This window comes from Neofelis nebulosa, chromosome 16, assembly GCF_028018385.1.
Source record: "Neofelis nebulosa isolate mNeoNeb1 chromosome 16, mNeoNeb1.pri, whole genome shotgun sequence".
Classification (NCBI taxonomy): domain Eukaryota; kingdom Metazoa; phylum Chordata; class Mammalia; order Carnivora; family Felidae; genus Neofelis; species Neofelis nebulosa.
Window position 1 is genome coordinate 63,866,479 of NC_080797.1, and position 26,079 is coordinate 63,892,557.

The following is a 26,079-nucleotide window of genomic DNA, read 5'->3' on the forward strand; positions in this document are numbered from 1 at the left end:
TTGGCAAACACATATTGCTTTATTTAGTGTTTCTCTGGATTGCAGAAGTATCAGCGGTGGGCTGAGACCCCCAGGAGGGCAGAGGCAGCTGGGCAGCGCTCAGGCCCTCTGGGGAGGTGGGGGGACACAGCAGAAAGAGGTGATGCCTCTGCAGCTCCTCCCAAGGCTAGCCTCTTCCCTGGGCTCCGCAGACAGGAGGGCGTAAGGGCCAGGAAAGGGCCTACATCCTTGAATTGGGGCCAAAGTATATAAACAGGATGTTTGTCATCCTAAGGCATAGACTCAGGTAGGACTGCTTCTCCCACCTGTTGGCCCCCAGGGTGATTGCTGGTTAGGGAGCCACACGCACCCTTAAAGACATGAACCTGTCCCTGGAGAGGCAGTGAGGTGTGTTGAAGACAGGACTGCAGTCCTGGTTTTGCCCCAACCTGCTGGATGAAGGGCACATCCCTTCTCTTGGGCCTCTGTCTCCTGCTCTGTCACACCAGGAAGCTTACACTGGATGATCTCTCGGCGTGTTCCAAATTCTGTGGTCTAAGACCCCTTCCCCCGCTCCAGGATGTCCTCAGGCGGGGGTGATGATTTTGAAAGGGTATTTTTAAGGCAGGAAGAAGGGGGCAGGCAGAGGTGGTCTCAGCCCCCAAGGGGATGGCAGAGTGGGCTGCAAAGGGTACAGGTGGGCAGGCAGGCAGAAAGAAAGGTGCCAAGGGAATGAAGAGGAGAGAGTGGCCTGGGCAAGGGAGAGGGCACCGGGGCCCAGACCACCCAACCCCTCGGCTACACTCCCTGCCCTGCTGGCATCAGGGAAAACACATCCAGTGTGTCTTGGGGTGGGAAAATAGCTTTTTTAAAAAATAGTTTCTTATAAAGCATCAAAAAATCTCAGAGAAAACCTCAGCAAAAGTTCCCTTCTCTCAAATATTTGGCATCGGCAGTGGGGCTGGCATGGCCGCCTCTGTCCCCGGCTTTCCTATTGCTGTGGCCCGGCCTGGCCCACTTCTGGGGCGGCTCCCTGGCCCCCGCTGCTCCCTCAAGAGAGGGGTGAGCAAAAGGCAGGAATTTGTCAGTGGGCTTCGAGGTGTCCCTGGGTCCCTGTCTAGAAGCTCGAGTCTTTGGTAAGTGGGAAGGGGAGGTGGGGAGAAGCAAAGCATTGGGAGGTGGGAGGGGGTCCAGTGGGCGCCTTCATCACCGAGAGTTCAGCCGTGGGGCCACCTATGGGGGCAGAGAGAGAAGCCCAAGTGGTGAGTAGGAAGCAGACCCAGGCGCTTTGGGTGCTTGTCTACATGGATTAGATAAATGCAGTGGCGGTCTGAGGGGTGGGCGTCTGGTGGCCTCAGTCCTGGAGCCTCTGATCCTACTCCCATAGGACTCCCCGTCCTGCCAGAGTGGGCCTTGTCTACAGCTCCCCTCGAGCCTCCCAGGCCTCCCCCACCTCCCGATGCTGCCATCTTTATGACCCTCTGCACCGTGGAGGCTCATATGGCCCCACTCTCTGGCCCTCGATGGGCAATGGGAAGAACAAGGTGGTTTGATGCCCCACGGATGGAGACCCATGGATGAGCTGCCCAGGCTCTGCCAAGCTGCCGAGAAGCACGGCCACCCGAGGCTCACCCGAGCCCCAGGGCTACTGGTAGGGAGGTGGGCTGTTGCCTGCTGGCCCCACTCACCACAGCCAGGTGCCCGTTCTTGGCCTTGGTGATGAGCAGTTCCGAGCCAGGCGTGAAGTCGATAATGCCATCCCTGCCGGGGCCCCCTGCAAACGTGATGCTGGAAGGAAGGGGGTGTGTGAGGGCTGTCTGCATACGCACACCTGGTCCCCTCATCACCCCTGACTGCCTCACCTGCCCTGGTTGATGTTGATGTTGTTCACGCGGTCAGCACTGAGGGCTGTCTTGGTCAGTGTCTCAATCACGTGGTCACTCTGCAGCACCACATCCCCCTGGGGGGGTCCAGAAGAGAGAGAGGTCAGGCCCTGCCCAAAGCTAGAGAACCCACCTCGGCCCTGCCGCCCAGGCCCCAACAGGGTACCTTCTGCTTATTGTCCTCCCGCTGCACATGCAGCACGAAGAGGCTGTCGCTCAGGCTGCTGACAGAGATTCCTGAGGGGAAGGGCAGAGGTTAGGGGTCAAGGGTCAGAGCAGGGGCCCTCCCTAAGCAGCCCTGGGCTCTCGCTCACCGGTCAGGTTGGTGTAGTCAATCCTCTGCTTGACTTTGGCGTCCTCCACGATGACCACGGCGCTGGGTGTCAGCAGCAGCTGCCGGGAGCGGGCTTTGTAGCCCTTGCGGTCGTATTTCACCACAGGCACCGCATACTGCGGATGGAAGGTGGGGTGAGGGCTCGGGGAGGGGCTACGGGGCCTCCAGGGCAGCCCCTCATTCTCTGCCCGGGCCCTGAGCAACCCCCATGCAGCCCTCAGGCCGCAGAACCGTGGTCTCACCTGGATGGGCTCAGAGCCCAGGGCCTGCAGTACCTTGGGACTGATCTCATCTGCACCTGCAACGCAGATGGGGGAGAGAGAGGTCAGGGGAGGGGAGAGGGGACTTAAGTCGGATGGTGCTGGAGGGTCGGAGCACTGAAAGGGGCTCACCAAGCCGTGTGCTGATGAAGAGCCTGGGGACACTCTGGGGGTAATTGTCCTTCTTGCCCTTGAAGATCTCACTAGCCACGGCTTTTTGCTGCAGCTGAGGAGACAAGGGCGGGAGGTGGGGGTTACAAGGGGTGGGAACCATCAGGGAGCGGGAAGGGGCAGGCCAGCCCCAGGAACTGAGACAGTCTCTCACCTTCTCTCTGGCCCCAGCACCAGGAGGCGAGGCCCTGCCACCAACCCTGCTGTTGGCCTCTCCCTCTGCTTTGCCCCCAACCCCACTAACAAGACACAAGGCTTTCCAGAAGGGTCAAGACAGCTTTTCCAGGGGCTAGGCTCGACCTAGGGGCTAACTCCCCATCGTATGAGGCCCTGGGGCCCCTGGCGTTCAGCTCTAGCTTGGCACCTTGAAGCTGGCTGATTGCTGATACTCGAAACTACTAACAGGTTATCTGAGCTGGTGGGTCTTTCAGCATCATCCAATAGTGACTTGGCCAACACAAGGCACATCAGACACCAACGTCCATCCGTGGAACCACGGCAGACGTTACCAACCGATCAGACTGAATCTGTAGCCTTTTCAACACAGGGCTCTGGGGAGCCTCTACCAGTCCGGTGGAGTGGGCCCAGAGGACGAATCCTATTTGCCACCCAGGAGCCACTCCAGCCTTGACCTCACACACGAGGCCAAAGAGGGCCCGGGATCCGTCTGACATCACACCGTAAACCCGGGGTGGGTGACGTGCTCCTCCCAGCACGCTGCCCCGACCTCGCTGACTAGTCCCAGTCCACGCCTGCCTCCTCGCTCTCCATACCTGCTGCTTCCACTCCGGGCTGATGCTCCGACAGTAGTTCCACACCATGTTCTTCATGCACAGCTCCCGCAGAAGCTCTGAGGCCTGAGGGCACGAGTGAGGTCAGGGCACCTACACAGCCCGGCTCCCTTCCCTCTGAAGACACTAGGCATATGCCCACTACTGGGCCTTTGCCGGAGTGACCCCCACCCCCTCAACCTGGACATCCCTTCCATTCCTGAGCCGTTTCTCTCAAAAGAACTCATTCTCCGTGGCCCAGCTCCAGTTCTCCCTCGGGGGACCTCCAATGCTTCTCCGTCCACAAGATCAGTAGGCCCCTCCGCTGAGTGCTTTCACGGTCCCCAGATCAGCAGGGAAGCCCACGGACCTCACGCAGGGCAGGTGGCGGTGTGGGCCAGGAAGTGTCCAAGACATTCCGGGGCAGATGCTTCCGCAGGTTGAGCAGAAAGGAGGTGCGCACGTGGTCCAGGAAGAAGGCATTCTCAGGGCAACGGGGTGCGTGGCGCAGGATGAATCCACGGATGAGCCTGGGGGTGTGGGCCCGCCAGGGGTGGGGGTGAGAGGCCTGGCAGCGCCCCACCGCCTGTTCTGCACCACCCCCTCGTGGCGCCCCGGTGCTCACCGCCGGATCGTCTGGGCGGCCCACTTTCTCTTGGCTGCCTTCCTCCGGCCCAGCGTTCCCCGCCACCACGACTGGATGCAGATGGCTGCGGAGACCACAAATGGCTGACCTCAATCTCCTCACGATGGCGGCCCACTCTAGCCCCAGACCCTGCCCCTTCTGAGGACCCCTGGGCCCCCGAACCTGATCGCTTCACACGGAGGAATTTCTGCCGCCAGTGAAAGCCCCTCCAGGCAGCCTGGATCTTCGTGGCTGTGGTGGGGAAAGAAAGTCACTTGGCCAGAGCCCTGGGGAACCAGCTGAGGGCCTGGCACTGTCAGAGTTCACTGAGGGGCACGAATGAGTGTGGCTGAAGGAACTACTGACTGAGAGGATACATAAGAGAAGGAGAATGCGATGCGTGAAGGAGTGAAGGAGGGAGCAAAGGAAGGTGGGAATATGCTCAGAGTTTGCATCCAGGAGCAGGACTGGAGCTGGTCAGGAGGAGGGGAGCTGAATGTGAGTGAACTGGGCTTCCTGGAGAAAAGGCCCAAATGCAGTGATTTCTTTCCTTCTCCCCAGAACAGACTCCACTGGGACAGGAAGGTGCGGCCTCTCTCTTACCCAGGCTCTGCCGCCGGACCTCCAGGGCGTCCTCTGTGGCAAACAGGGTCTTGGGGAAGCGGATGAAGATCTTGGTCCTGAGGAGGCAGCAGTGATCAGCACCTGCATGCTACCCCTTAGCACCCCAAACACTGGCTGTGGGCGGGTACCACTCACCTGCCCATCTTGTACTCTTCCGGCTTGTAGCCCAGGTGCCTGACCAGCACAGCCACCCCATCCTGGGGCCGTCCTGCCCATGTGGGCCATGTCTCTGGACACAGTGACTTGTACCTGGAGACAGGAGGAGCGGAAATGCACCCAGGCCCCACCCCAATCAATTCCCCCCCACCCCTGGGGACCCAAATCAGCTTTTCGGGGTACATGCTGGGTACTCCCACCCATGACTTGCAGCTCATGAAAAGCCTCAGAGGTCACTTTGTCACTATATCCATTTTATTTTATTTATTTATTTTTCGAGAGAGTGAGCAGGAGAGGGGCAGAGAGAGACAGGGAGAGGGAGAGAGAGGATCTTAAGCAGGCTCTACACTCAGCAAAGAGCCCAACACAGGGGCCCGAATCTCATGACTGTGAGCCGAAATCAAGAGTAGGACACTTAAACAACTGAGCCATCCAGGCGCCCCACTGCATTCATTTTTTTTTTTTTAATTTCTTAACGTTTATTTATTTTTGAGAGAGGGAGAGAGAGAGAGAGAGAGAGCGCGAGCGCAAACAGGGAAGAGGCAGAGAGAGAGGGAGACACAGAATCCAAAGCAGGTTCCAGGCGCTGAGCTGTCAGCACAGAGCCCGACACGGGGCTCGAACCCACGAACCATGAGATCATGACCTGAGCTGAAGTCGGACACTTAACCAACTGAGCCACCGAGGCGCCCCACCACTGCATCCATTTTAAAGAGGAGGAAACTGATGTATCCTCATCTGTGTAAGGCCACAGGGCTAGAAAGTGGCAGGGATGGAATTCAAATCTAATTGACTCTCCAGCCCCTTAGACCAACCACAAAGCTGCTCTATCCTTTCTGAACTGATTGGAAACTCTGTCCTCTTCATAGACTTTTACTATGCCACCTGGTGACAAGCATGTGGATGCATGCCTACGGACCCCTAACCAGGTGCTCTATGAGGGCAGGTCCCTGAGCGGGTGGGGTGGGGGATGGGGTTGGGAGCGCTGGCGTCCTGTCCACCTAGCTTGATATTAGGCCTTCAAGCATGGAGGGTCACCTGACATGCGACCCACAGCAGCTCAGAGACTCAGTGTCCTAGTCTCTGAAATGGGGCCAAGAATCCCTGTCTGCTCTCACGGGATCCAGAAATTTCCTACCCTCCTACCCCCTTTCACTGGCGCTGAGCCAGGCCACGCCCCCACCTCTGCAGGAAAGCTTCGTATTTGCGACGATAGGCAAAGCCGGCTCTGCGCACGCGCAGGTTCTCCATCAACCCCAGGTACTTCACCTGGTGCCTGATCAGCACTTCGTCAAAGCGGCCTGGGGGAGGGGTAACAGGGTGGTCAGTGGACTTTCAGGGATGGATAGCCTGTTGCCCCTGCAGGGGTGACCCAGTCCCCACAGGCCTATGGCGGGCAGAGGCACCTACCTGGCTGTTTAGCATCATTGGGCTTGATGCAGCGGACATAGGCGGGCTCTTTGGACTGCAGGATCTCCACCAGCTGCAGGAGGCTCATCTTGAACTGGGTGGCAACCTGGGCAGCCAAAGTGAATGGAAGGTTGGCCAAGGCTGTGGATCCCTGCAGCTGCCCCTCACTGGGGCAAAGCTGCTGAACCCTGCAGACGCCCCTTCCTGGAGCGGAGTGGCGCCAGTCCCCTGGGCCCTACTTGGGCCCTTCCTTTTGCTTCCCCAAGCTCACAGGAGAGGGAGGGACCAGACTGCTGGCATCTTCCAGCTGGGCTACAGACATCAGCTTAGGAACCTCACTCCTATCTAAAAACTCTGCTCAGGAGGCACCAGGCTGAGACTCAATCATTTTGGAACCTACTCTTGTGGGCTCAAGCCACACCCAATCTCTACATCCAATCTTTTACACATTGGCTGTAGAGATTACTTAAAAAACCAAAAACAAAAACACTTGTTCAGGTATCCCCACAACCCCGATTCTAATCTCCCTTTGATGACAACTCTTTCTCCTTCTAGAATTTCAGGGCCACCTTCTTTACCAATGTGTCCTAATGCCTATGCATCCAACCATTGTCTCTGCACACTGCTCATCAAGACCGTCAAGGATCTCAGGCCTATGGGAGAAGCAGACTTCTCAACAGATTCGCAATTCCATCAATGACAGAGGTGTATGCCTGGGGGTTCCAAAAGCATCAAGGAGGGGCAACTAATCTAGTCGGTGGGGTAAGGGGCATCAGGAAATGCCCCTTGGGCTGAGATTTAAAGGATAAGTAGGAGATAGCCAGAAGAGAGGAGAGGAAGGTATTCAGGCAGAGGGACAGCCTGAGCAAAAGTTTCATGTACCCAGGGAGCTATAAGCAGTGAAAGGATCCAGATGGGGAGTAAACAAGATAGGATTAGAGAGGCAAGCAGATGCAGTATCATGACAGGCTTGGAGAGTCACATTCGGGGGACTGACTTCTCCTGAGGGAAATAGGGAGCCAATGAGGAATCCGGAATGAGGGAACAGCAGGCACAGATCTGCATTTTGGAAGACCTCTAAGCAAATATATGGAGGGTGGGTGGCAAGGGCAGCCAGGAAGCCAGGAGGAGACCAGAGATGACACTGGCTGGCTCAGAGCACTGAACTGGAGCAGTGGTTATGGGGACAGGCTGAGGGGAAGGAGCGGAGAAGTACTCAGGCAGCAGGAACCAGCAAGATCCAGTAGTTGTCTGGATGAGGGAGATGGGGGAGACTGAAGAGTCACGGATGTCGCCCAGGTTTCTGGCCTGTGAGACTGGGTGGTGGGTGGTCCTCGTCCTGAGTTAGGGACACAGAAAGGGCAGGCCTGGGGCACTGTGCAATCAAGGGCCCATTTTAGACCAGTGGGTTGCCTGGAAGGCACTGGAGGAGATCAGTGGATATGTGAACCTGCAGCCTGCTGGAGAGGCCTGGACAGTGGTGCGTGTCCTTCCCCCGAAGGGGGGTATGTGTGTGCGGGGAGGGCGAGGGGTATGCATCAGGGAACAAGGGACTGGGGAGTGGGACACTGGGCAACCCATGGTTTCTGCACCCTCCCTGCCAGCGTGTCTCAGCCTGCAGGACTCCAGCTTCTACCTCAGACTGAGCCCGCTCCTGCTGGGACCCGGGGCCTCCTCCCGCCACACCCAACAGCCACACCTCTGCCCTCAGCTCACTGGAGCTCTCCCTGAATCAGGCACCACTGGCCGCACCCGCCTTTCCCAGCCTCTCTCTCGATGATGTCACTCTCCTGTCAACCTCCTGGTCTTTTTTTGGGTTCTGCGTGTCTGTGCTGGGCCTCCCTCTGCCTGCTGTGCTCTCCCATAGGTCCCTCTGACAAGCACATACTCAGTCCCAAGTTATCTCAGATGCTTCCTCTAGGAAGCCTTCCCAGACTGCTCCTCCCACTTCTACTCCCTCAGGCAATTTGCTGTTCCTTATTCTGTTTCCAAAGCACCCTGTGCACATTTCTATGAAAGCACCTATTCATTTTGGTCTCCTAAGTGCCTAGGAATGTCTCATCCAAATGTCTGCCGAGTGGGTGAATGCAGGCAAGTGCCGACGCAGAGACAGGTACAGTCCCCACAAGGACTCGGGGGTTCATGTGTGGGTCTACAGGTAGAGACAGGTGCACACATGGAAGCCAGCACAGATGCACCCACGGGCAGCCTCCTAGGCGCACACAAATGTGTACCAGTGAACACGTAGCTCACATGCACGCTGCCAACTCCCGGCTCACGCAGGCACCCATCCACACACACGTGCACACACGTGCCCCCTCAGGTCCCCACAGCCTCCACACCGTCTCTGGCCGCTTCTTGTCGCTGAGCTCACTCCGGTCGAAGCATTGGCTCATAATGGGATTTTCTGAGCTGCACATGGTCTGTGAGGGCAAAGCAGGGAGTCAGGGCACGGGGGCAGGTGGGACCCGTTCCTGGGGCAGAGGTCAGTCAGTGCCCAGATCCCGATCCCTCTCCCCAGTCTTTCTCACCTCCTTCAAGTTCCGGAAGAGAAGGTCATTGTTTTTATCCAGAAACCCTGGGAGGGGGGAGCAGACACGAGGTGAGGGCGAGCCCCTCTCCCTGCCCACTGTGGGGACCCAGCTCCACAATCCTCACCGGTCACGCTGTAGGTCACCTCTCCAGCATAGTGCAGAAGGCGGAACTCCCCACGGCCCAGAGATTTCCTGGTCCGCTGGTCAGCCAGCTTGTGCCTGGAGAACGAGAGGAAGCTACAGATTGCTGGCCTGAGCCATGGGCCTTCCTGCTGAAGAGGCTCAAGAGACGAACCGGGCATCCAGTAAGGAGCAGGTACGCCCTGGGCCACGCCACAACCCTCCATGCCTGGTGACAGACAGGGCAGGGCCGTCAGCTGTGGAGGCTCAGGGAGGCAGACGGCCTTTCCCAGGGTCACACAGTGCCAGGCCCTGGATGCAGGCCTCTGCGCGGCTGGGGCTCACGGGGCAGAGGTCTCCTTTCATTGCCTGTGGCTGTTATGTGACTCTGCTCAGAAGGCTCAGTGCTGCCCACTGCATTTTAAGAATGGAAATCTGCCCCAAAAGATTACTTAAGTGTATTTATACCCTTTAACCCATTGTCTACCTTTTTTTTTTTTAAGATTTTATTTTTTAAGTAATCTCTGTACCTAACATGGGACTCAAACTTACAATTCCGAGATCAAGAGTCACATGGTCCACCGACAGAGCCGGCCAGGTGCACCCCCGCCCCCACCATTTTCTACAACTATTCCAAGCAACTAACCAGAGATACAGGGAGAGATTTAAGGCACAAGGATGTTTGTGGCAGCCTTGTTACCCCAGCAGAAGCCTGGAGGCTGGCTAGGGGCCTCCAGAGGCTGGGTGAGAGCAGTGGAGTATCTGTGAGTTAGAGCCACTGGAGGAAGTGTTTTGAGGAAATTTTTCTGTTTGATGATACAGGAAAACACTCAGGATATAACATTATCCTGAACCTTATTATACACAATAAGTTTTCAACTATGAAAAAAAAACATATAGAAAAAGGCAGGAAGGAAATGCCTCACATTGTTAACAGTGATGACCTCTGGGTGTTAAGTTAGATAACAAGTGGCTTTTGCACACATTCCAATTTTTCTCTAATGAGCATCATTATTTTTACAATCAGAAAAAAAATGTTAATTTATTTACTATGAGAGAGAGAGAGAGAGAGAGAGAGAGAGAGGGGCAGCGGCAGAGAGAGAGGAGAGAGTGAGAATCCCAAGCAGGTTCCACACCATCAGCGCTGCACCCTGAGAACCCTGAAATCATGACCTGAGCCGAAGTTGGATGCTTAACTGACTGAGCCACCCAGGCGCCCCCAGGAAGCGGTTTTTAATGTTACGATTTTTTAATTTAAAGTTTAGTTATGTATAAATAAATTGAAAGAGAGAGAGAGAGTATGAGCAGGAGAGGGGCAGAGAGAGAGAGAGAGAGAGAGAGAGAGAGAGAGAGAGAGAGAGAATCCCAAGCAGGCTCTGCACTGTCAGCGCTGAGCCTGATGCGGGGTTTGAACTCACAAACCATGAGATCATGACCTGAGCTGAAATCAAGAGTCAGACTTTTGGGGTGCCTGGGTGGCTCAGTCAGTTGAATGACCAATTTCGGCTCAGGTCATGATCTCACGGTTTGTGACTTCAAGCCCCGCATCGGGCTCTGTGCTGACAGCTCAGAACCTAGTGCCTGCTTCGGATTCTGGGTCTCCCTCTCTCTCTGCCCCTCCCCCACTCATGCTCTGTCTCTGTCTCAGAAATAAATAAACATTAGAAAAAAAATTTTAAAAAAAAGAGTCAGACTTTTAACCGACAGAGCCACCCAGGTGCCCCTTAAGGTTACAACTAAGCAAAAAATAAAAATAAAAAAATAAAAAGGTAAAATGCTCGGGGCTTTGGCGTTCAACAGCTCCAGGCCTGAGTCCTAGCTCTGCAACTTACTAAATGTGTGATGACCTTAGGCAAATGACGTCACGTCTTGGAGCCTCAGTACAGTGGAGAAAGCACCACGAATGCCTCCTTACAGGCTTGCTTCAGGTTAGAGGAGGTGATGTGCACAAAAGATGCAGGGCAGAGGTGCTTGCTTCTTTCCTTCCCCTTCCCACCTTAGGGGAATCCTTAAAGAAAGAGCAACTTCCAGATAAGGAAGCTAAAAAAATCTTAACAAGTTTCATTCTCAAAAAAGAATAAGGAGAGGGGTGCCTGGGTGGCGCAGTCGGTTAAGCGGCCGACTTCAGCTCAGGTCACGATCTCACGGTCCGTGAGTTCGAGCCCCGCGTCGGGCTCTGGGCTGATGGCTCAGAGCCTGGAGCCTGCTTCTGATTCTGTGTCTCCCTCTCTCTCTGCCCCTCCCTCGTTCATGCTCTGTCTCTCTCTGTCTCAAAAATAAATAAAACGTTAAAAAAAAAAAATTAAAAAAAAAAAAAGAATAAGGAGGGAGCCATGCTCCTCTTAGCTTCTTACTTTGATGATGCACCACAAGCTGTGGCTTTGTGCGCCTGTCCTCAGCTTAGCAACTCCCCTGGTCATCCCTCCTTATGGCTGGGGTCTTAGGACTGTAGGGGGATCCCGCGCTTCACAGGCTCTTCCCCAAGCGAGCCCTTGCCCCTAAGCTGCTCGGCCACCCCGCTTACGTCAGGAAGTGCGGATGGTGCTTGACTGTGTCCTCCAACTTCTCCAGGAAGGTCAGATCCGTGGCCTCCCCAGGGCGCAGACATTCCTCATCCTGGGGGGGTGTGGCAGAGGATGAGGGATGTATCAGGGAAGGAGCCGGAGGGCACAGGAGACTCAGGGGCATCGTGCCAGGAAGCAGAGATGCAGCGGACAGGGGCAGATCATAGGGAGCCTCCCACAGACAGCTTCCAGACCAGACCAGCACCTCACCTCACCCTCCACACACAGCCCTGCCCTGTCCCTACTCAACACCAAACTCAGGCCCTCCGTGGACAGGCCTAAGAGAACAGGGAACGAGTTACATCCTCCCACCCAGCCCCCAACATGAGTCCTCGGAAGAGCAAAGGACTCACCAAAATGGAGATGATGCCCTTGAACTTCTCCTCCACCAGGTCACAGATGATCTTATTGTTGAAATACTGGACGGGCTCCCACTGAAGGGCAAAAGGGAAGGACAGCATCATCACGGGGTCCTAGCACCTTGTCCGGGGGACCCCAGTGCCTGGCTTCCTATGGGGTGTCCATAGGGACACCTGTAGGCTCGCACCCACCGCAATGCCCTCTGCCTCATATTCCTCCTGCTCCGACTTGAGGGTGAGCTCGATGAAGAGCTGCTGAAGCTTCTCGTTGCAGTAATTGATGCAGAACTGCTCAAAGCTGTGAAGGAAACAGAAGAGCCCACGGTAGTTCAAGGGGGACACAGGACCAGGACAGGGGAGAGATGCGGGGAGGACTCGGAGTAGCTAAGGGAAGGTACACAGAGCAGGACCCGAGGTGGCCGGGGACTTCATCAGGAATATGAGAGGCAGGGGCAAGAGGAGAGGGACCAGGACAGGGGAGATGGGAGGAGAGACGGGCAGGTGGACGGGGGGGCTGACCTGTTGTGCTGAAACACTTCAAAGCCATAAATGTCCAGGAGCCCAAGGACCGTGGTGCTCCGCCAGCTGGGGCTCTCAGCATCCTAGGGCCAGCGGTTCAACAAAGAGCGTGGGTCCTGGTGTTTGCCAGCACCCAGCCCCGGGCCTCCCTGGACTGCCCTCTCTGCTGCCTCAGAAGCAGCATGGGCCAAGGGCCACGAGCTCACCTTGGAGGCCAGCGACCTGTTGATCTTCCTGACCAGCCAGGTAAAAGTGCGGCTGTACACGGCCTTGGCAAGAGCGTCTCGTGCATACGCAGCCTGTTCCAAGTTCAGCGGGCTCAGGAGCTGCCAGCCAAGGTGAGACGGGAGATGATGCCACAGACCCCTTTCCATCTGCCTCCCGTATGGGCTCAGGCCGAGCACCAGAAAACCACAACCACTCTGTCCTCCCGGCTCCTGGTGAGCCTGGGGGGTGGGGCACGCCAGGAGAGGTCACAGTGGCCACATCAGAGGGAAGACGGTGTAAGGACAGGAGGCTGCGTTCCTGGAGGTGGGAGTCTCAGAAGAGGCCTTGGAGCACCTGCACCCCCTTCACCCCCCACGTCCTGAGACAAAGGCTTCGCCTCACCTCCTCCCCCTTGGCGATGATCTTCCTGTGTGTCAGGGCTTCCCGCAACGTCGAGCCTTCCACACCAAGCAGCTGTCAAGGGAGGGGGTGGGCATGGTGGGGGTGCACTCCTCCTCACCCCAGCCCCTCTGCCCTCGCCCTCTGCTCACCCCACTCACCCTGGTCAGATACTTGAGCTGGTTCTCGGTGGTGACCTGGGCGTTGCTCTCCTCATCAGCGGCAAAGTGGATGTTGCCCAAATGCAGGACGCTGGCCACAATACTCAGCAGGTCCTGGACAAACAGGGAGGGGTGGGTGGGGGTCACAGGAGGGGCAGAGAGCCAAGGAGGGCAACCAGTGAGCAGTCAGATGGAGCAAGGAATAGGTGGGGGAGTGTCTGAGAGAAGGGAGCTGTAAGGGCTGTAAAAGCGGACGGAGGTTTTCCAGGTGCGGCAGGAGGAAAGGGGGGGTCCCCAGCACGGGCCTCACCTCCACTTCATCTTCAGTGAAGTCGATGACTGTCAGAGCCTTCCTGACGACTTTCCAGTCACTCTTGTCATTGATGGACGAGACTTTGGCACACTGGCCCTGGGGGAAGAGCAGAGCTGGGTCACCAGCCCCAGCGCTGCGCTCCCTGGGTGGCACCCGCCCTGCCCACTTGCGACTCACCTTGATCAGGTACAGGTAGCTCTGGGGGTTCCGCTCCAAGCCCAGCCTGCGCAGCATCTCCTCCTCGCCCCCTTCCAGCAGCTGGTAGAAGACGTGGAAGTTCCTCTCCCCGTGGTTCTGGTGAACCACTCGGGACTTCTCCAGCAGGTAACTGAGGATGTGGCCACCCACAGGCGCACCCTGTGGGCAGGGCAGGACGTGGTGGCTGTTCAGGGGGCCTGGGGATAGGCTCCAACCCACCCTCCCCCGCCTTCCTCTGCACTCCTGGCCTCTAATTCTAGAGCTGTGATTAGCTGCATGGGCTCAGCCAGCCACCCCCTCTGGCCTCCGTGTTCTCATCTGGGAAATGAGCACGTCCAGCCCTATCTACCTGGCCACTCCACTTGGCTGTCCGACGAGCCTCTTACACTCAACAGGCCTGGAACTGCACCCTGTACTTGTGGTGTCCCCTCCTCAGACCAGCTCCTCTCTTCCCATCTTGGTCAATGGCCACTCCACCCAAGAAGTTTGCCCTCCTCTCGGAAGCCTCTTTTCCTCCCTAACCTCATGTCCCGCCACGCAGCCAATCCTGCTGCTTTAACCCTCAAAACATCCACAACTGTACACTGCCACCACACTGGTCCCAGCCACTGTCATCTGTCATCTCGGCTTAATAACCACCAGCCTCTGGACTGGTTTCCTTGTTCAGCCTGCTTCTCCTACCATCTACTCTTGACAAAGCACTAGATGGATTTGTTTGAGAGCAACGTCACATCATGACACACTTCTGTTCCAAACTCTCCAATAGCTCCCCTTCTACTCAGAGTTTCTTGTTTTGTTTTATTTAGTTTTGAGAGAGACAGAGACAGAGCATGTGGGGCGGGGGGGGGGGGGGGGGCAGAGAGAGAGGGAGACACAGAATCCAAAGCAAGCTCCAGGCTCCGAGCTGTCAGCGCAGAGCCCGACACAGGGCTCAAACTCATGAACCACGAGATCATGGCCTGAGCCAAAGTCAAAGGCTTAACCGACTGAGCCACCCACGCGCCCCTACTCAGAGTTGTTTTTTTTTTTAAACTTCTTACAAAGACCCAGAAGTGCCTGCACCATCCAGTCTCCCCTCCTATTCCTGGGCACCTTGTTCTCTGGCCTCCTTGCTGTCCTTACCAGGTACTCTCCTACCCCAGGGCCTTTGCACTGGTTAGTCCCACTGCCCGAACTCTCTCCCCTAGGTATCCGCACAGCTTGCTCCCCTGTCTCCATCAAGCTTTTACCAAAATACTACCTTCTCAGTGAGGTCTACCCTATCTGCCTTATTTAAAATAGCAACTGGCCCCACCCCTCACCTCATTTTACTTTTTCTATAGCACTCGTCACGTAAATTACATTTTTCTGTTTATTGTCTATCTCCCTGGAGGCAGGATTTTTGTCTATTTTGTTTCACTGCTGTACCACTGGCACCTGGAACAGCACCTGGCACAGAGTAGACGCTCAATAAATATTTGCTGATACCAAAGACCTGGCGAGTGGGTGCCTACTACCTGGGAATCCCATTCCCCCTGCCTTGACCCATCCACAGGTACCTTGAAGTCAAACTGCACATCCATGTACTTCCCAAACCTGCTGGAGTTATCGTTCCGGAGGGTCTTGGCGTTTCCGAAGGCCTAGGAGCGGAGGGGGGTATGAGGGATATCTGGTGTTCTCTCCCTGCCCCTCCCTCCCTGCAGACACTGCTGTCCCCTACCTCCAGCACCGGGTTGCTCTGCAGCAGCCGGTCACGTACAGCACCCCCCCTCTCGGGGGCTGGGCAGGTCTCAGCGTAGAACTGCAGCAGCCGCTTGGTGGCCTCTGTCTTGCCTGCCCCGCTCTCCCCAGAGATCATCACCGCCTGATCCCGGCGCTCGGTGCGCAGTGCCCGGTACACGGTGTCGGCCACTGCAAACCTGGGGCAGAGGCTTGTCAGGAGCTTAAGGGATGGGAGTGGGGCAAGGTAGGAGGGGGATGGGGCACAGGGATTCCCGTATTTCTCATATTTGCTTAGAATTCATTTGTGGGTGGGAGTTGGGCATACCCTCACAGATGGGGATTGGGGGACCCTCAGGACTGCAGGTCAGGGAAGGTCCTTCACCCTGAAATGGGGGTCACTTTGAGATGGAGGACTGAGGAGATCACTCACGGGTGGGGGTCCTGGAAGTCATTCAGGTAGAGATTGGGGTCGCAGAGTCACTGAGGTTGGGGAGCCATGCCCAGGTACAGTTGGGGGCAAGGAGCTAGGGGTGTGAGGTGGGGTGGGGGCTGGGGAGGCCCCACCCAGTTGGGGTTGAGAGATTCATCTCAAGTGGGGATCAGGGTCACTCTAAGGTGAGAGATTGTAGGACCCCTCACAGATGTAAATAATGATTCATCCCAGGTTGGAGGTCAGGGATATTCTAGAGTGAGAGTCATCTCAGGTGGGGTCATCTCAGATGGAGGGGGGGGTCACTCCTGGAGAGGCTGGGGGTCACTCACAGGTGGGGTGGCACCTCATAGAAGCTGACACCCCGGTAACGTTCCATGTGCTGCCGGCTGTAGATCTGTAGGTCCCGGTAGGGGTTGACAGAAACCAGGACGGGGCCAATATAGGTCTGGGGGTTGAGGGAGGAGAATCAGAAGTCTCTCCCAGAGGCTCCTGGTGCTTCTTTCCCCCTCAGACCTGTGTCTGCGCCCCCCAGAAACCCTTCTCTTCCCACTTGGGGCTCACGTAAATGAGGTTCTCCCGGAAGCGTCGCCGCAGGTTTTCGATGAAGGCTGCCTCACTGGTGAAGTTCTCCAGCAGCACGAAATCCTGTACCCCCACCCGGTCACGGGCCGTCAGTGCACTCTCCATGGTCACCCGCACCCCGTCACTGCCCAGGGCCTGCAGGGAATGGACCACAGGACGGTCAGAGCCAGCAGGGTAAGGTAAGGCTGCTTCTCTTCCACCTCAGCCTGTGGGACTAAGAGGGCAACCAGGGGCACATGCACCCAGGACACAGAGAACACCCAAGAAATGGACCATGCTGGGTACAGGGGCAGGGTCACAGGAAGCTGGCACATGGAACACTGAGGACATGGGTCATACAGAACAAGGACCATGTGGGGCACATGGCACCTGGACACAGGACACTGGGGCACAGAAGACCCTGAGGAATGTGAAGCAAGGCCACTAAATCCAGGCAGGCACTGCTTTTTTTTTTTTTTTTTTTTTTTTTTTTTTTTTTTTTTAACGTTTTTTATTTATTTTTGGGACAGAGAGAGACAGAGCATGAATGGGGGAGGGGCAGAGAGAGAGGGAGACACAGAATCGGAAACAGGCTCCAGGCTCCGAGCCATCAGCCCAGAGCCTGACGCGGGGCTCGAACTCACGGACCGCGAGATCGTGACCTGGCTGAAGTCGGACGCTCAACCGACTGCGCCACCCAGGCGCCCCACAAGCAGGCACTGCTTTTTGTGTAGAGAAAGAGGAGTCATGAGAAGAAACTCCCTGGAATAATAAAAAGAATGCTCTGTTGACCTTGGACAAATCCCCTCCTCTCTCTGGGTTGTTTCCTCCTCAAGGAGGAGTTGAGTTAGACCAGGTGACCTCAAGTCCCTTAGTTCTGGGCCACGTGTGACAGGTGCTTTGGAGGACAAAATGGCTCAGAGTGAATTCTGCAGTCAGGGTGGAGCCATCTCTGCCACCCTCACTCATCAAAATCTCCAGGAGAAGAGGGGCGCCTGGGTGGCTCAGTCGGTTAAGCATCCGACTTCAGCTCAGGTCACAATCTCGCGGTCTGCGAGTTCGAGCCCCACGCTGGGCTCTGGGCTGATGGCTCAGAGCCTGGAGCCTGCTTCCGATTCTGTGTCTCCCTCTCTCTCTGCCCCTCCCCCGTTCATGCTGTGTCTCTCTCTGTCTCAAAAATAAATAAAACGTTAAAAAAAAAAAATTAAAAAAAAAAAATCTCCAGGAGAAGAGAGTCAGGGACCAAGCAAGAGGCCACCAACAGACCACAGGAGAGGGATTTCCCCAGAGGGCCTCCTGTCCCAGCTGGACTCAACACCCACCCCAGAAGTTGCAGGGGAGGAGCAGGGGGGGGAGGGGGGGGGGACTCCTTCCCATAGCTGGGCCACACCCTCTCCTCCAGCTGCCAGCCTCCCCAGACACCCTCCTCCTGAGAGCCCCAGAAGCCTCAAGGGGGTGGGGGTTTTACCATGGAAAGCCCAGCTGCCTCCAGAGCACACAGGCTCAACGAGGCCCTCACCCCAGGTTACACTCTTCACATAGGAGGAGAGGGGGCTCTAGGAAATTGACGTCAAGAGTGTCAAGGGTCGGAGAACAGCAAGGTGGCAGTGGGGGGGGGGGGTGTAGATCCCACTGAGGCCATCAATTCTCCTCCAACCACAAAGCATCCAGATCTCTGGCCTGGGGCACCCCTCTGGGTCTGGCCTGCCTCTCCCAGGCTTGTCCCTCGCCGCCTTAACCGCCCCCCCCCCCCCCCAATGCTGTCCCGAAGCTGCTGCCAAATCTGGCCAAAGCTCCCGCCCCCTTGCCCTCTGGGTGACGGGTCTCTGTGCTCTCAGCCCTCCCTGAGAGCCGCCAGCCGGGCTCTGGGTCCGAGTGCCCCGCGGCCCTCTTTGCCTCCGCCTCTTCCCCCTGCAACTTTCCGGGACGTTTTTCCACCCGAAATTCCTGGGCCGCGCCCGCTTCCTGGCGGGGCCGAGGCGGCGCCGCGAGGCAGAGAGGGACGCTCGGGACCCCCGCCCTGCCCGCCACCTCCGCTCACCGACGCCCGGTAGCGCATCCTGCCCGGCCGGTCTGGCGCCCTGCTCCGCTGCCCGTGCTCTCCGCCCGGGGCTCGGCGGCAGCGGCGGCTGCGGCGTCAGCGAGGGAGGGGCCGGCCCGCCCCCCGCGCCGCCCCCTGCGCGAGCCTCAGAAGCGCGGGACTCCCCGGCCGCCTCCGCCTCCCACGGGGTTCGCACTCGGGGGTTCCTGCCCAGCTGGTGCGAGTGGGGTGGGAACTACGCGGGATTTCGGTGCGGGGGTGGAAATGGTGGGGGGGGGGGACGGAGCTCCCCGCCCGGGAGGGGCTCCGCCTGAGTCAGGTTTTCCAGGAGGGGCGTTGTTGGTTCCAGGGTGGGGCCCGGAACCCGCACGGCCGCCGCGTCTACACGGACCCGGAACTCACTTCCGGGCTGTGTCTACACTACACATCAGGCCAGGCGCACGACGAAGATTGAGGCCCTTGGGTCCCGAAGGAGGCAGGATTTCCATCTCCCCTCACCCCAACCTCAAGTCCCAGGAAAGTTAAAAATAGACCGAAATGTCCAAATACGGTCGGCGCGCCCAGGCGGGCGGAGCCTCCGTGCAGGACACTGTCCACCCCTATATACTCTCTGGGGGGTGGCCCAGTGTCCTTAAGGCCCAAGAAAATCTCTTTAGGTTCCGAGTCAGGACGGAGCGCACACCCAAGGGACAGCCACGGCCACAGGGAGCCTTTGCCGGGCGCGGTGTGTGTCTGGCCCCTATGGAGGTCTCATTCTTCCATCTGGGAAATGTACACCCGACTTCCAGCATTTGGGGCCTATACCCTTCTCCCCTATCCCAGACACCCTAACGAGGGCCTCTGTGCTTCGCTCAGGGGCTCCTCTCCTCTCCCTCTTGATCCCCCAGGACACTCTTCTCCCAAACCAGCCCCAAGCAGCCCCACCGTCGCTGGGGTCTTAAAAGGCACTCGAGGTGGGGCGCCTGGGTGGCTCAGTCGGTTAAGCGTCCGACTTCAGCTCAGGTCACGATCTCGCGGTCAGTGAGTTCGAGCCCCGCGTCGGGCTCTGGGCTGATGGCTCGGAGCCTGGAGCCTGCTTCCGATTCTGTGTCTCCCTCTCTGCCCCTCTCCCGTTCATGCTCTGTCTCTCTCTGTCTCAAAAATAAATAAAAAACGTTAAAAAAAAAAATTAAAAAAAAAAAAAAAGGCACTCGAGGGGCAAACTCTAGCTCAGATCCCACCGCTGGCAGAGGCGGTGATGGCTAAAAGGCTTTGGTGCTTGCAAACGGCTGGGCTATTTCTCACGAGCTGTATGGGAGCAAGTCGGTTTCCTAGAGCCAACTCTGCATCCTTAAAATGTGGCTAATACCTGCCTTAAAGATTGCTGGGAAGGCTAAGATAAAGCGCGAAGGCACCTCCCAGTCCCTCAACAAGCACTTCCCTCTCTCGGCCCGACATTCATTCCACACGTGCTTGGGACAGACCTACTAAGAGCCAGGCCCTGGGCCAGATAGGTCACACTTCCTATAGTGGGGAAAGCCCCTCAGGCGTGCCTGCCAGTTACAGACAGCTCTCGTAAACTTTACCTGTTTCCCACCTGACAGATAAGGAACCTGAGGCACAGTAACGCGGACTTGTCCTAGAGAGGAAAAGGCGGGGCCGAGACCTAAAGCCCCAGCATGCCCCTCGCACCCAGGCTCCCCCGAGAGGGGGTGAGGCTGCGGCAGGTGCGGGCTGCAGCCTCGTGAGGAGGCTCATTACCTCGAGAACAACAGCCCGGTCGGAGCCGCGGCCCGGGGGACCCCGCGGGGGGTGCACCAGCTGGGAGATGGGGCCTTGCGGAGGGGCCAGGGGACTGGGTGCGCAGCTGGGAGATGGGTGGGAGAGGAGGGGGGGTATTAAACGCCACCGACAGAAGCGGGCTCAGGGAGGAAGGGGGCGCCCTCTGCGGCGTCCCAGGTTTAAAATCCAGAAGGGAAGGGGAGCGGGGAGGGTTCTCAGCTTCCAGCCCCCTCGGGGTGGGGAGCGCCTTTGGATACTGGGGGAACGAGGTCGAGCGAGCCCCCACCAGCAGCATGGCTCCCTGCGGTAAGGGGGCGACAGGGCTGGCGCTGCGGCCGCTCGCGGACCGGGGAGGAGGAGCGGAGAACGGGAGGAGCCTCGCGGCCGCAGAGCCCGCCCCGCCCGCTGCCGCGTCAAGCGGCTGGAATGAGGGGAATCCGCGTGCGGAGGGGTCCTGCCGGCCACCCCCCCACCCCCCACCCGGAGCCGCGCCGCCGCATTCCCGGGATGCCCGCTGGCGCCCCCACAGCCGCCGCCCGGCGGCGGAAGGAGGGGGCGTCTTCGCTGCCGGGCAGGCCAGAGGGGCGGCCCCAGCCGGGGTCCCGGCCCCCGCCCGCCCCGCCTCACTGGACGGAAGCGCCAGCCCCAGGGAGGGGGTAGGGAGGCGGGGAACCGAGGGTGTGAGACACACAGCGACCAAGGCTGCAGCTCCTGGAGCTTCCTGCATTCTCAACGCCGACTTACCGTACTCCCTTCCATGCTCCCAAGCCAAGCCTTTAGGTCTGCGTTATTACCCCATTCTATAGGCGGGGAAACTGAGTCTGGGCAGGTGAATGACTTGTTCAAGATCCCAGGACTAGTAAAAGGAGGGGTGGGGTTGGAACCGGCAACGCCAGCACTCACTGCTTCTGCAGGGCTGCCCGCTGGCTGGTGGATATCCAAGCTTCCGCTTCTCTGCAAGGGTTAACTCGCTGCCCTGGCAGGCTATGACCTTCCTCAGTAACCCCGTGACTGCAGTGCCCAGTATACAACCCTATCGGTTTTGTGTGACTATTGATATGTAGGCCTTAGGAGCAATAGCTAGGGAGTACACCACTGCCTTGGGGCCCCCAGCATGGCCCTGCACCTAGGGGCTGGCTGCAGGCTGGCGAGAAGCCATGGACACATGAGTGACCCAAGACTTATTTCCCAAGACTACCTCTGGGTTTCCTCCCACCTGTGTCATTTCCTCTAAAGGCAGGGATGGGGCAGACCCAGCAGACCTAGGTCATCCAGTGCCCTTTACCTAGTGTGGGCCAGGTACCCTCAAGACTGGCCTCTGGAGGAGTGGGGAAGGCAGTGGCAGCCTCAGATGTTCAAAGAGCCTCAAAGGACCCATGCAGATCTGGAGAGAGTGTGTTGAGCATCCCCAGATTTCTGCTAAAAGCTGATTTCCAACGGGGCAGCCTCCTGGCCTTTTGGGGAAACAGACTCATAGCCTCTCTCACCCACAGTGTAGTGCTGGGCACAGAAGAGTTTATATTCAGTTTATATTCATTATGCTCAGTTTATATTTATTGGATGTATCTTAGATCTGGGCCCAGGCTGCCCCACCAAGGACTGTTCCAGACTAAAGGCAACTTGTGAGGGGCAAGGGAGATGAAAGGTGGGGACTAAAGGGCTCTACCCGATTGTTCACAGGGCCCCAGTCAAGAGCTGTACACTCTAGTTCTAGAATCATGGGTCTCTGGCCTGCCAGACACCTCTGCTTGGGGGTCCAGCAGAAGTAAACAGAGCACTTTGTCTCCCTGACCTATCCTCCTTGTTCAATATCCTATATGTAGAAAGGAGGAAGACACCTCCAGCTAGTCATCACCATCTGGCATCAAAAGTCCTGTTCACTTCCCTCCATTTCTCACACCAAGGAGTCACCACCTGCTAAAACCTTCCCTCTGCTCCCCCTTCACTCTTGTGCTCCTGGATCAGGCAGCAACCTTCACACTGCCCTCCCAGCCTTCCTCCCTCCAATCCATTTTCCCACAACAGCCTGTAGTATTTACAAATGCAAGTCTGATTAATTAACATCTTATGTGAACAGAGTGAAAGTTTATGGGGCACCCTTCCATGTGCCAAGCCCATACTTCACACCTAATGCTTCTTGCCAGGAACCTGCATATAGACTCCAGCAGCCCCCTCTGTCCTCAGCTCACCCCGATGTGCCGTGTTCCCGTGTGACCACAGGGGTGGCCCTCTCCAGTCCCTTCTTTCACTACCACACAGCCAGGAGGAACTGCCCCCATCCCTATCACACGTCGCTCTCTCCCTAAGCTTCTTGTCTTTGCACCTGCACCTTCCTTGGTTGGGCGCACCCTCCCTCTCCCCACCTGACTGACTCTTAGTCATCCTTGAAGACTCAGCTCAGGTATCACCTCCTTCAGAACCCCTTCCTGCCTCCCCCAACACATAGCCCCCTCCATATCTCATCGTGCTCCAATCGCCAGTTTCCTTGTCAGTCTCTCCCAGGAGACTGCTCCCTCCAAGGCGTACACCCCGGCTAGGCACACAGTAGGGGCTCAGTAACCCCTCGTGGACGCCTGTATGAATGAACGAATCACAGAGCCCAGAGCGTGCCGGGAGTTGAATAAGGCCGTGGACCAACCATTCATTCTCTCGTTCACCTCCGAGACCCCGGCCGCCGCACTCACCGGCGCCCAGGCGCGGGGAAGCTGGCACTGCAGGGCCCCGGGGGCGGAGTACGGGAAGGGGCGGGGCTCGAGCGTCCTCTCCGGAACCCAGAGGCAGCCCCGGCTGCCGGAGGGGCCCAAAGAGGGTACAGGGTGCCTGGATCCTGTGACCCCAGCCGCCCCTCCCCGCCCTCACGTTACCTGCAAGTAATCTAAGTCTCCACGAGGCCGAGTTCTGGGACCCCTCACGGGCCGGGCCAGGCCGCCCCGGGCCGACCCTCGCCCCCAGCGATCCCCAGGCCGGCGACCCCCGCCTTCCCGCACGGCAGCTCCGGGCTGGGCTCGGCTTTCGGCCACCTGCCCTTTCCCCCTCTCCCCCCGCCGGCCGACCCCTCCCGAGACCACGCGGCTGCTGCCCGCCGTGCGCCCACGCCCCCCGTACCCACCGGCTCGGCTCTTCGGGTGCGCAGGCGGGGGCCAGGCTGGGCGGCGTGGCCGGCTCCGGAGTCCGCGGCCCCGGCACGCTCTCCCCGCCCAGGGCCCGCCCGGGGCCGGGCCGCTGCCTGTCGTCATCCCGGGCAGGGCCCAGGCCCGGGCGCGCGCGCGCGAACCCTCCCGCCCCGCCCCGCCCCGGCCAGCCCCGGCCCTGGCCCCCGCCCGAGTCCGCCGAGACTCGGTGCCGCACACTCCGCAACCAGCTCCGGGGACGGGGCGCGCGTCACAGCCACACGCGGACACACGCTCGCTCTCTCTCTCTCTCTCTCTCTCTCTCTCTCTCTCACACACACACACACACACACACACACACACTCACGCAGTCTCCACACCTGGCCCACTCGCTGCAGCGCTGGGGTCGAGGGGATGCATTTCCCCATCCTAGGGCCGCTTTGCATCCTCAGAGCAAACCCGACCCCCGCCCCGCTTTTGCCAGGCCAGCTCAGCTCTTCCCCACTTGTGCCTACCTGTCTCCCTTCCCCCTCCTTCCCTGCCCAAGCTACCGCTCTGAGCTGGCCAGTCCTGGTTCTTTGGGCTGAATGAAGCGGAGGCATTAATTCAACCTGTACTATGCGTCTGGAGCTTTACATGCACCGCCGGTCCTTTGGCCCCAGAGCAGTCCTGTCACCTACGTGTTAGGGCCAGTTTATAGCCCAGTCTATTGAGGATCAGGGAGCTGGGAGAGAAGGGATTCAAACCTAGATCCCTGCTTAGAAAAACCCTGCTCCTAGAGGTGCTTAAACTCTTACCCCTTCCTTTCATTTACCCCTTCTTGTCCAGTCTGTTCCTGTCCAGCCAAAGATCAGAACCCCTCCCCACTGCTCACCTCTTTCCTGAGGGGCTTGCTTGAGAGGGAGCTGCTGGGCCCTGGGGAGATGCTGCCACCCTTCCTCCCGGCCCAGGGCATCCCAGCTTACAAGCTTGCAGGGCCTGTGGGGATGAACCACGCGGATGATCTCCCCAGTGGGTATCAGCTCCACTTGCAGTGCCATGCTGCCGATGGAGAGCCAGTGTGCTGAGCAAAAGCCTGCCTGCCCACTGGCTCTGGCTGCTCCCGGAGTCAGGAATCTGGTCTCACACTGGGATGGCCACTTGGTTCGGCTTCAACTCCGGCCCCGGGGGATGTGTCTGGTCCAGCTCCTCAGGACACAGCTGGAGCAGCCCAGGTCTGATTGGGAGGCCTCTTGGCCCAGCGGGTTGGGGCAGGAAGAGGAGGGGCCGAGGGATGGAGGAAATGCCTGTTGTCCCAGGTAACCAGAGGAGCTGATGCAGCCACCCATGGGGGACCCTGGCCTCCAGGTCAAAGGTTAGGAGGGTCCTTCGCCGCAGCAGCTCCATGGCCAGGCCTCTCCTGCTGCCCACTCACCGGTGTCAGCCGCAGAGCTCAGTGTTCCCCAAACCAGAAGCACATCCCGCCCTAAGCCAACAGGATCCATCAATAGGCACTGCCCCTCCTGCATGTTCCCCCAGCGTGCCTACCTCCCCACAGCAGCGGGCAAACCCCTTAAGTTTGAGAGGCCAGAGCGGCTGGGGGCTGGCCATGTTGGACAGAGGGGGTTTAGCCAGAGAGGCAGGACGACACTGGGAGGAGGCCCCTGTCCCACCGTCCTCTGGAGCCTTTAATGCTTGGGAAGTTGGTCCCCAGACTCCTTGGCTCTGGGCAGCTGTAGCCCTGTCGGCTTCTTACTTTTCCATAGCACCCTCAGGTGCCCCTCACCCCCGGTGTTCCTGTTTTCTTCTTTATTGTTGCTAAATCACAGCTGACACTTTCCTGGCCTGGGAGTGAGCCCTCAGGTCTTCAGCCGTTCCTTATCGGAAGTGAGAAGGGAAAGAGGATGGGGAAAAGTGACCTTTCCAGAGAGAGGCACTGGCCTGGGAGGGGTGGAGTCCAGTGGGCTGGTGCTGGCCTTGACAGCCCCCTGGATGGGCACCTTCCCCCCGGGGCACCCTTTCCTTCCCTCCCCACGGCTTCCTCCGCCCAGGAAAGGCCAGCAAAGCTTCCTTCCTTCCTCTGAGCAGCATGTCTATCTAGGGCAGGCTCATCCCCGGTGGCCACACAATGGCCCTTATCAGCTGTGGAGCCAGGCGCAGAGACCCAGCGAACACCAAGTCTCACATATTTCCTGTTTCCACCCAGCGGGTCAGGGCTGGGCCCAGAGCGACCATATCCTGACTGGGGCCAAGAGGAGGGAGAACACTCCCCCTTCCCTTTCCCGGCCTCTCAATCACTGGACTCACCCCCACCCCCAGGCCAGGAGGGGGCCCCCAACAGGAGGCAGGGGTAGGGATGTGTGAGGACTTAAAGGAGGGAAGGGGAGAGGTGGGCACATGGACAAGCATGCTCCACAGGCAGAAGGGGGGACCACAGAGACCCAGCCCCAGGGCTCCGTTAATCAGAACGAAGAGGTAGGCATGCTGTCGCTTTGGTTGTTTTTGCAATTGTTCTCACAACAATCTTGTGAATGGATTCATTCTTTGTATTTTACAGACAGCCGAGATTCCTGTGTGGGAAGAGGTGGAACTCGGATTCAAACCCGGGTCTTGACCTCATTCCTGGGTTTCTGGCCCTGCAGGACACCACAGCTGCCTGTGTAATTTTGGAAGGATCACGCCACTCCTTTGAGCTTTGGTTTCTCTGTTTGCCAAGTGACAGGTGCCGTGTGGCAGAGCCCATGATGGTTATGCAGGCACGAAGGCAGGAGGCGGGCAAGTGTGGGTGTCTGGGGTTCCTCAGGTGTTGAGTGTGTTGGGGCAGGAACAGAGGTTACCATGGAGATGTTGGGGGCAGGAGGGTCTGGGAAAAGGTGGGGCAGAGAGAAAAGATGGTGACATCTTTGG

General features: G+C 58.1%; 1 protein-coding gene across 4 annotated transcripts; it reads right to left on the bottom strand.

Moving 5' to 3' along the window:
* On the bottom strand, nt 1-24,372 carry MYO1C (myosin IC). 4 transcript variants are annotated; one of them, XM_058702534.1, is made up of 32 exons: nt 24,159-24,372; nt 16,282-16,437; nt 16,050-16,165; nt 15,286-15,484; nt 15,125-15,205; nt 13,566-13,745; nt 13,386-13,484; nt 13,076-13,189; nt 12,918-12,989; nt 12,515-12,634; nt 12,309-12,391; nt 11,982-12,087; nt 11,784-11,864; nt 11,391-11,482; nt 8,871-8,965; nt 8,744-8,790; nt 8,555-8,635; nt 6,213-6,318; nt 5,986-6,103; nt 4,782-4,895; nt 4,626-4,702; nt 4,206-4,274; nt 4,023-4,107; nt 3,768-3,927; nt 3,401-3,484; nt 2,589-2,682; nt 2,439-2,494; nt 2,177-2,312; nt 2,029-2,099; nt 1,842-1,939; nt 1,668-1,767; nt 1-1,212 (listed from the first exon to the last, which is right to left on the bottom strand). In XM_058702534.1, exons 1-32 carry the CDS (start codon nt 24,231-24,233, stop codon nt 1,186-1,188), a joined length of 3,192 nt encoding a protein of 1,063 aa, XP_058558517.1. In that variant the 5' UTR covers nt 24,234-24,372; the 3' UTR covers nt 1-1,185. The 4 variants fall into 4 exon arrangements, with proteins under 4 accessions (XP_058558517.1, XP_058558519.1, XP_058558518.1 ...); XM_058702536.1 differs by lacking the exon at nt 24,159-24,372 and adding an exon at nt 23,193-23,343; XM_058702535.1 differs by lacking the exon at nt 24,159-24,372 and adding an exon at nt 18,323-18,499.
* Between the last annotated feature and the right edge of the window lie 1,707 nt (nt 24,373-26,079).

What these genes read in the sequence shown, in the direction of transcription:
- MYO1C (XM_058702534.1), bottom strand. Translation starts at nt 24,233, where the DNA reads ATGGCACTGCAAGTGGAGCTGATACCCACTGGGGAGATCATCCGCGTG. An exon ending in GGTCCGGCGGCAGAGCCTGG is followed by an intron (nt 4,275 to 4,625) that starts GTAAGAGAGAGG and finishes TCCCCACCACAG; the next exon opens with CCACGAAGATCCAGGCTGCC. An exon ending in TGGGCTCTGAGCCCATCCAG is followed by an intron (nt 2,313 to 2,438) that starts GTGAGACCACGG and finishes TTCCATCCGCAG; the next exon opens with TATGCGGTGCCTGTGGTGAA.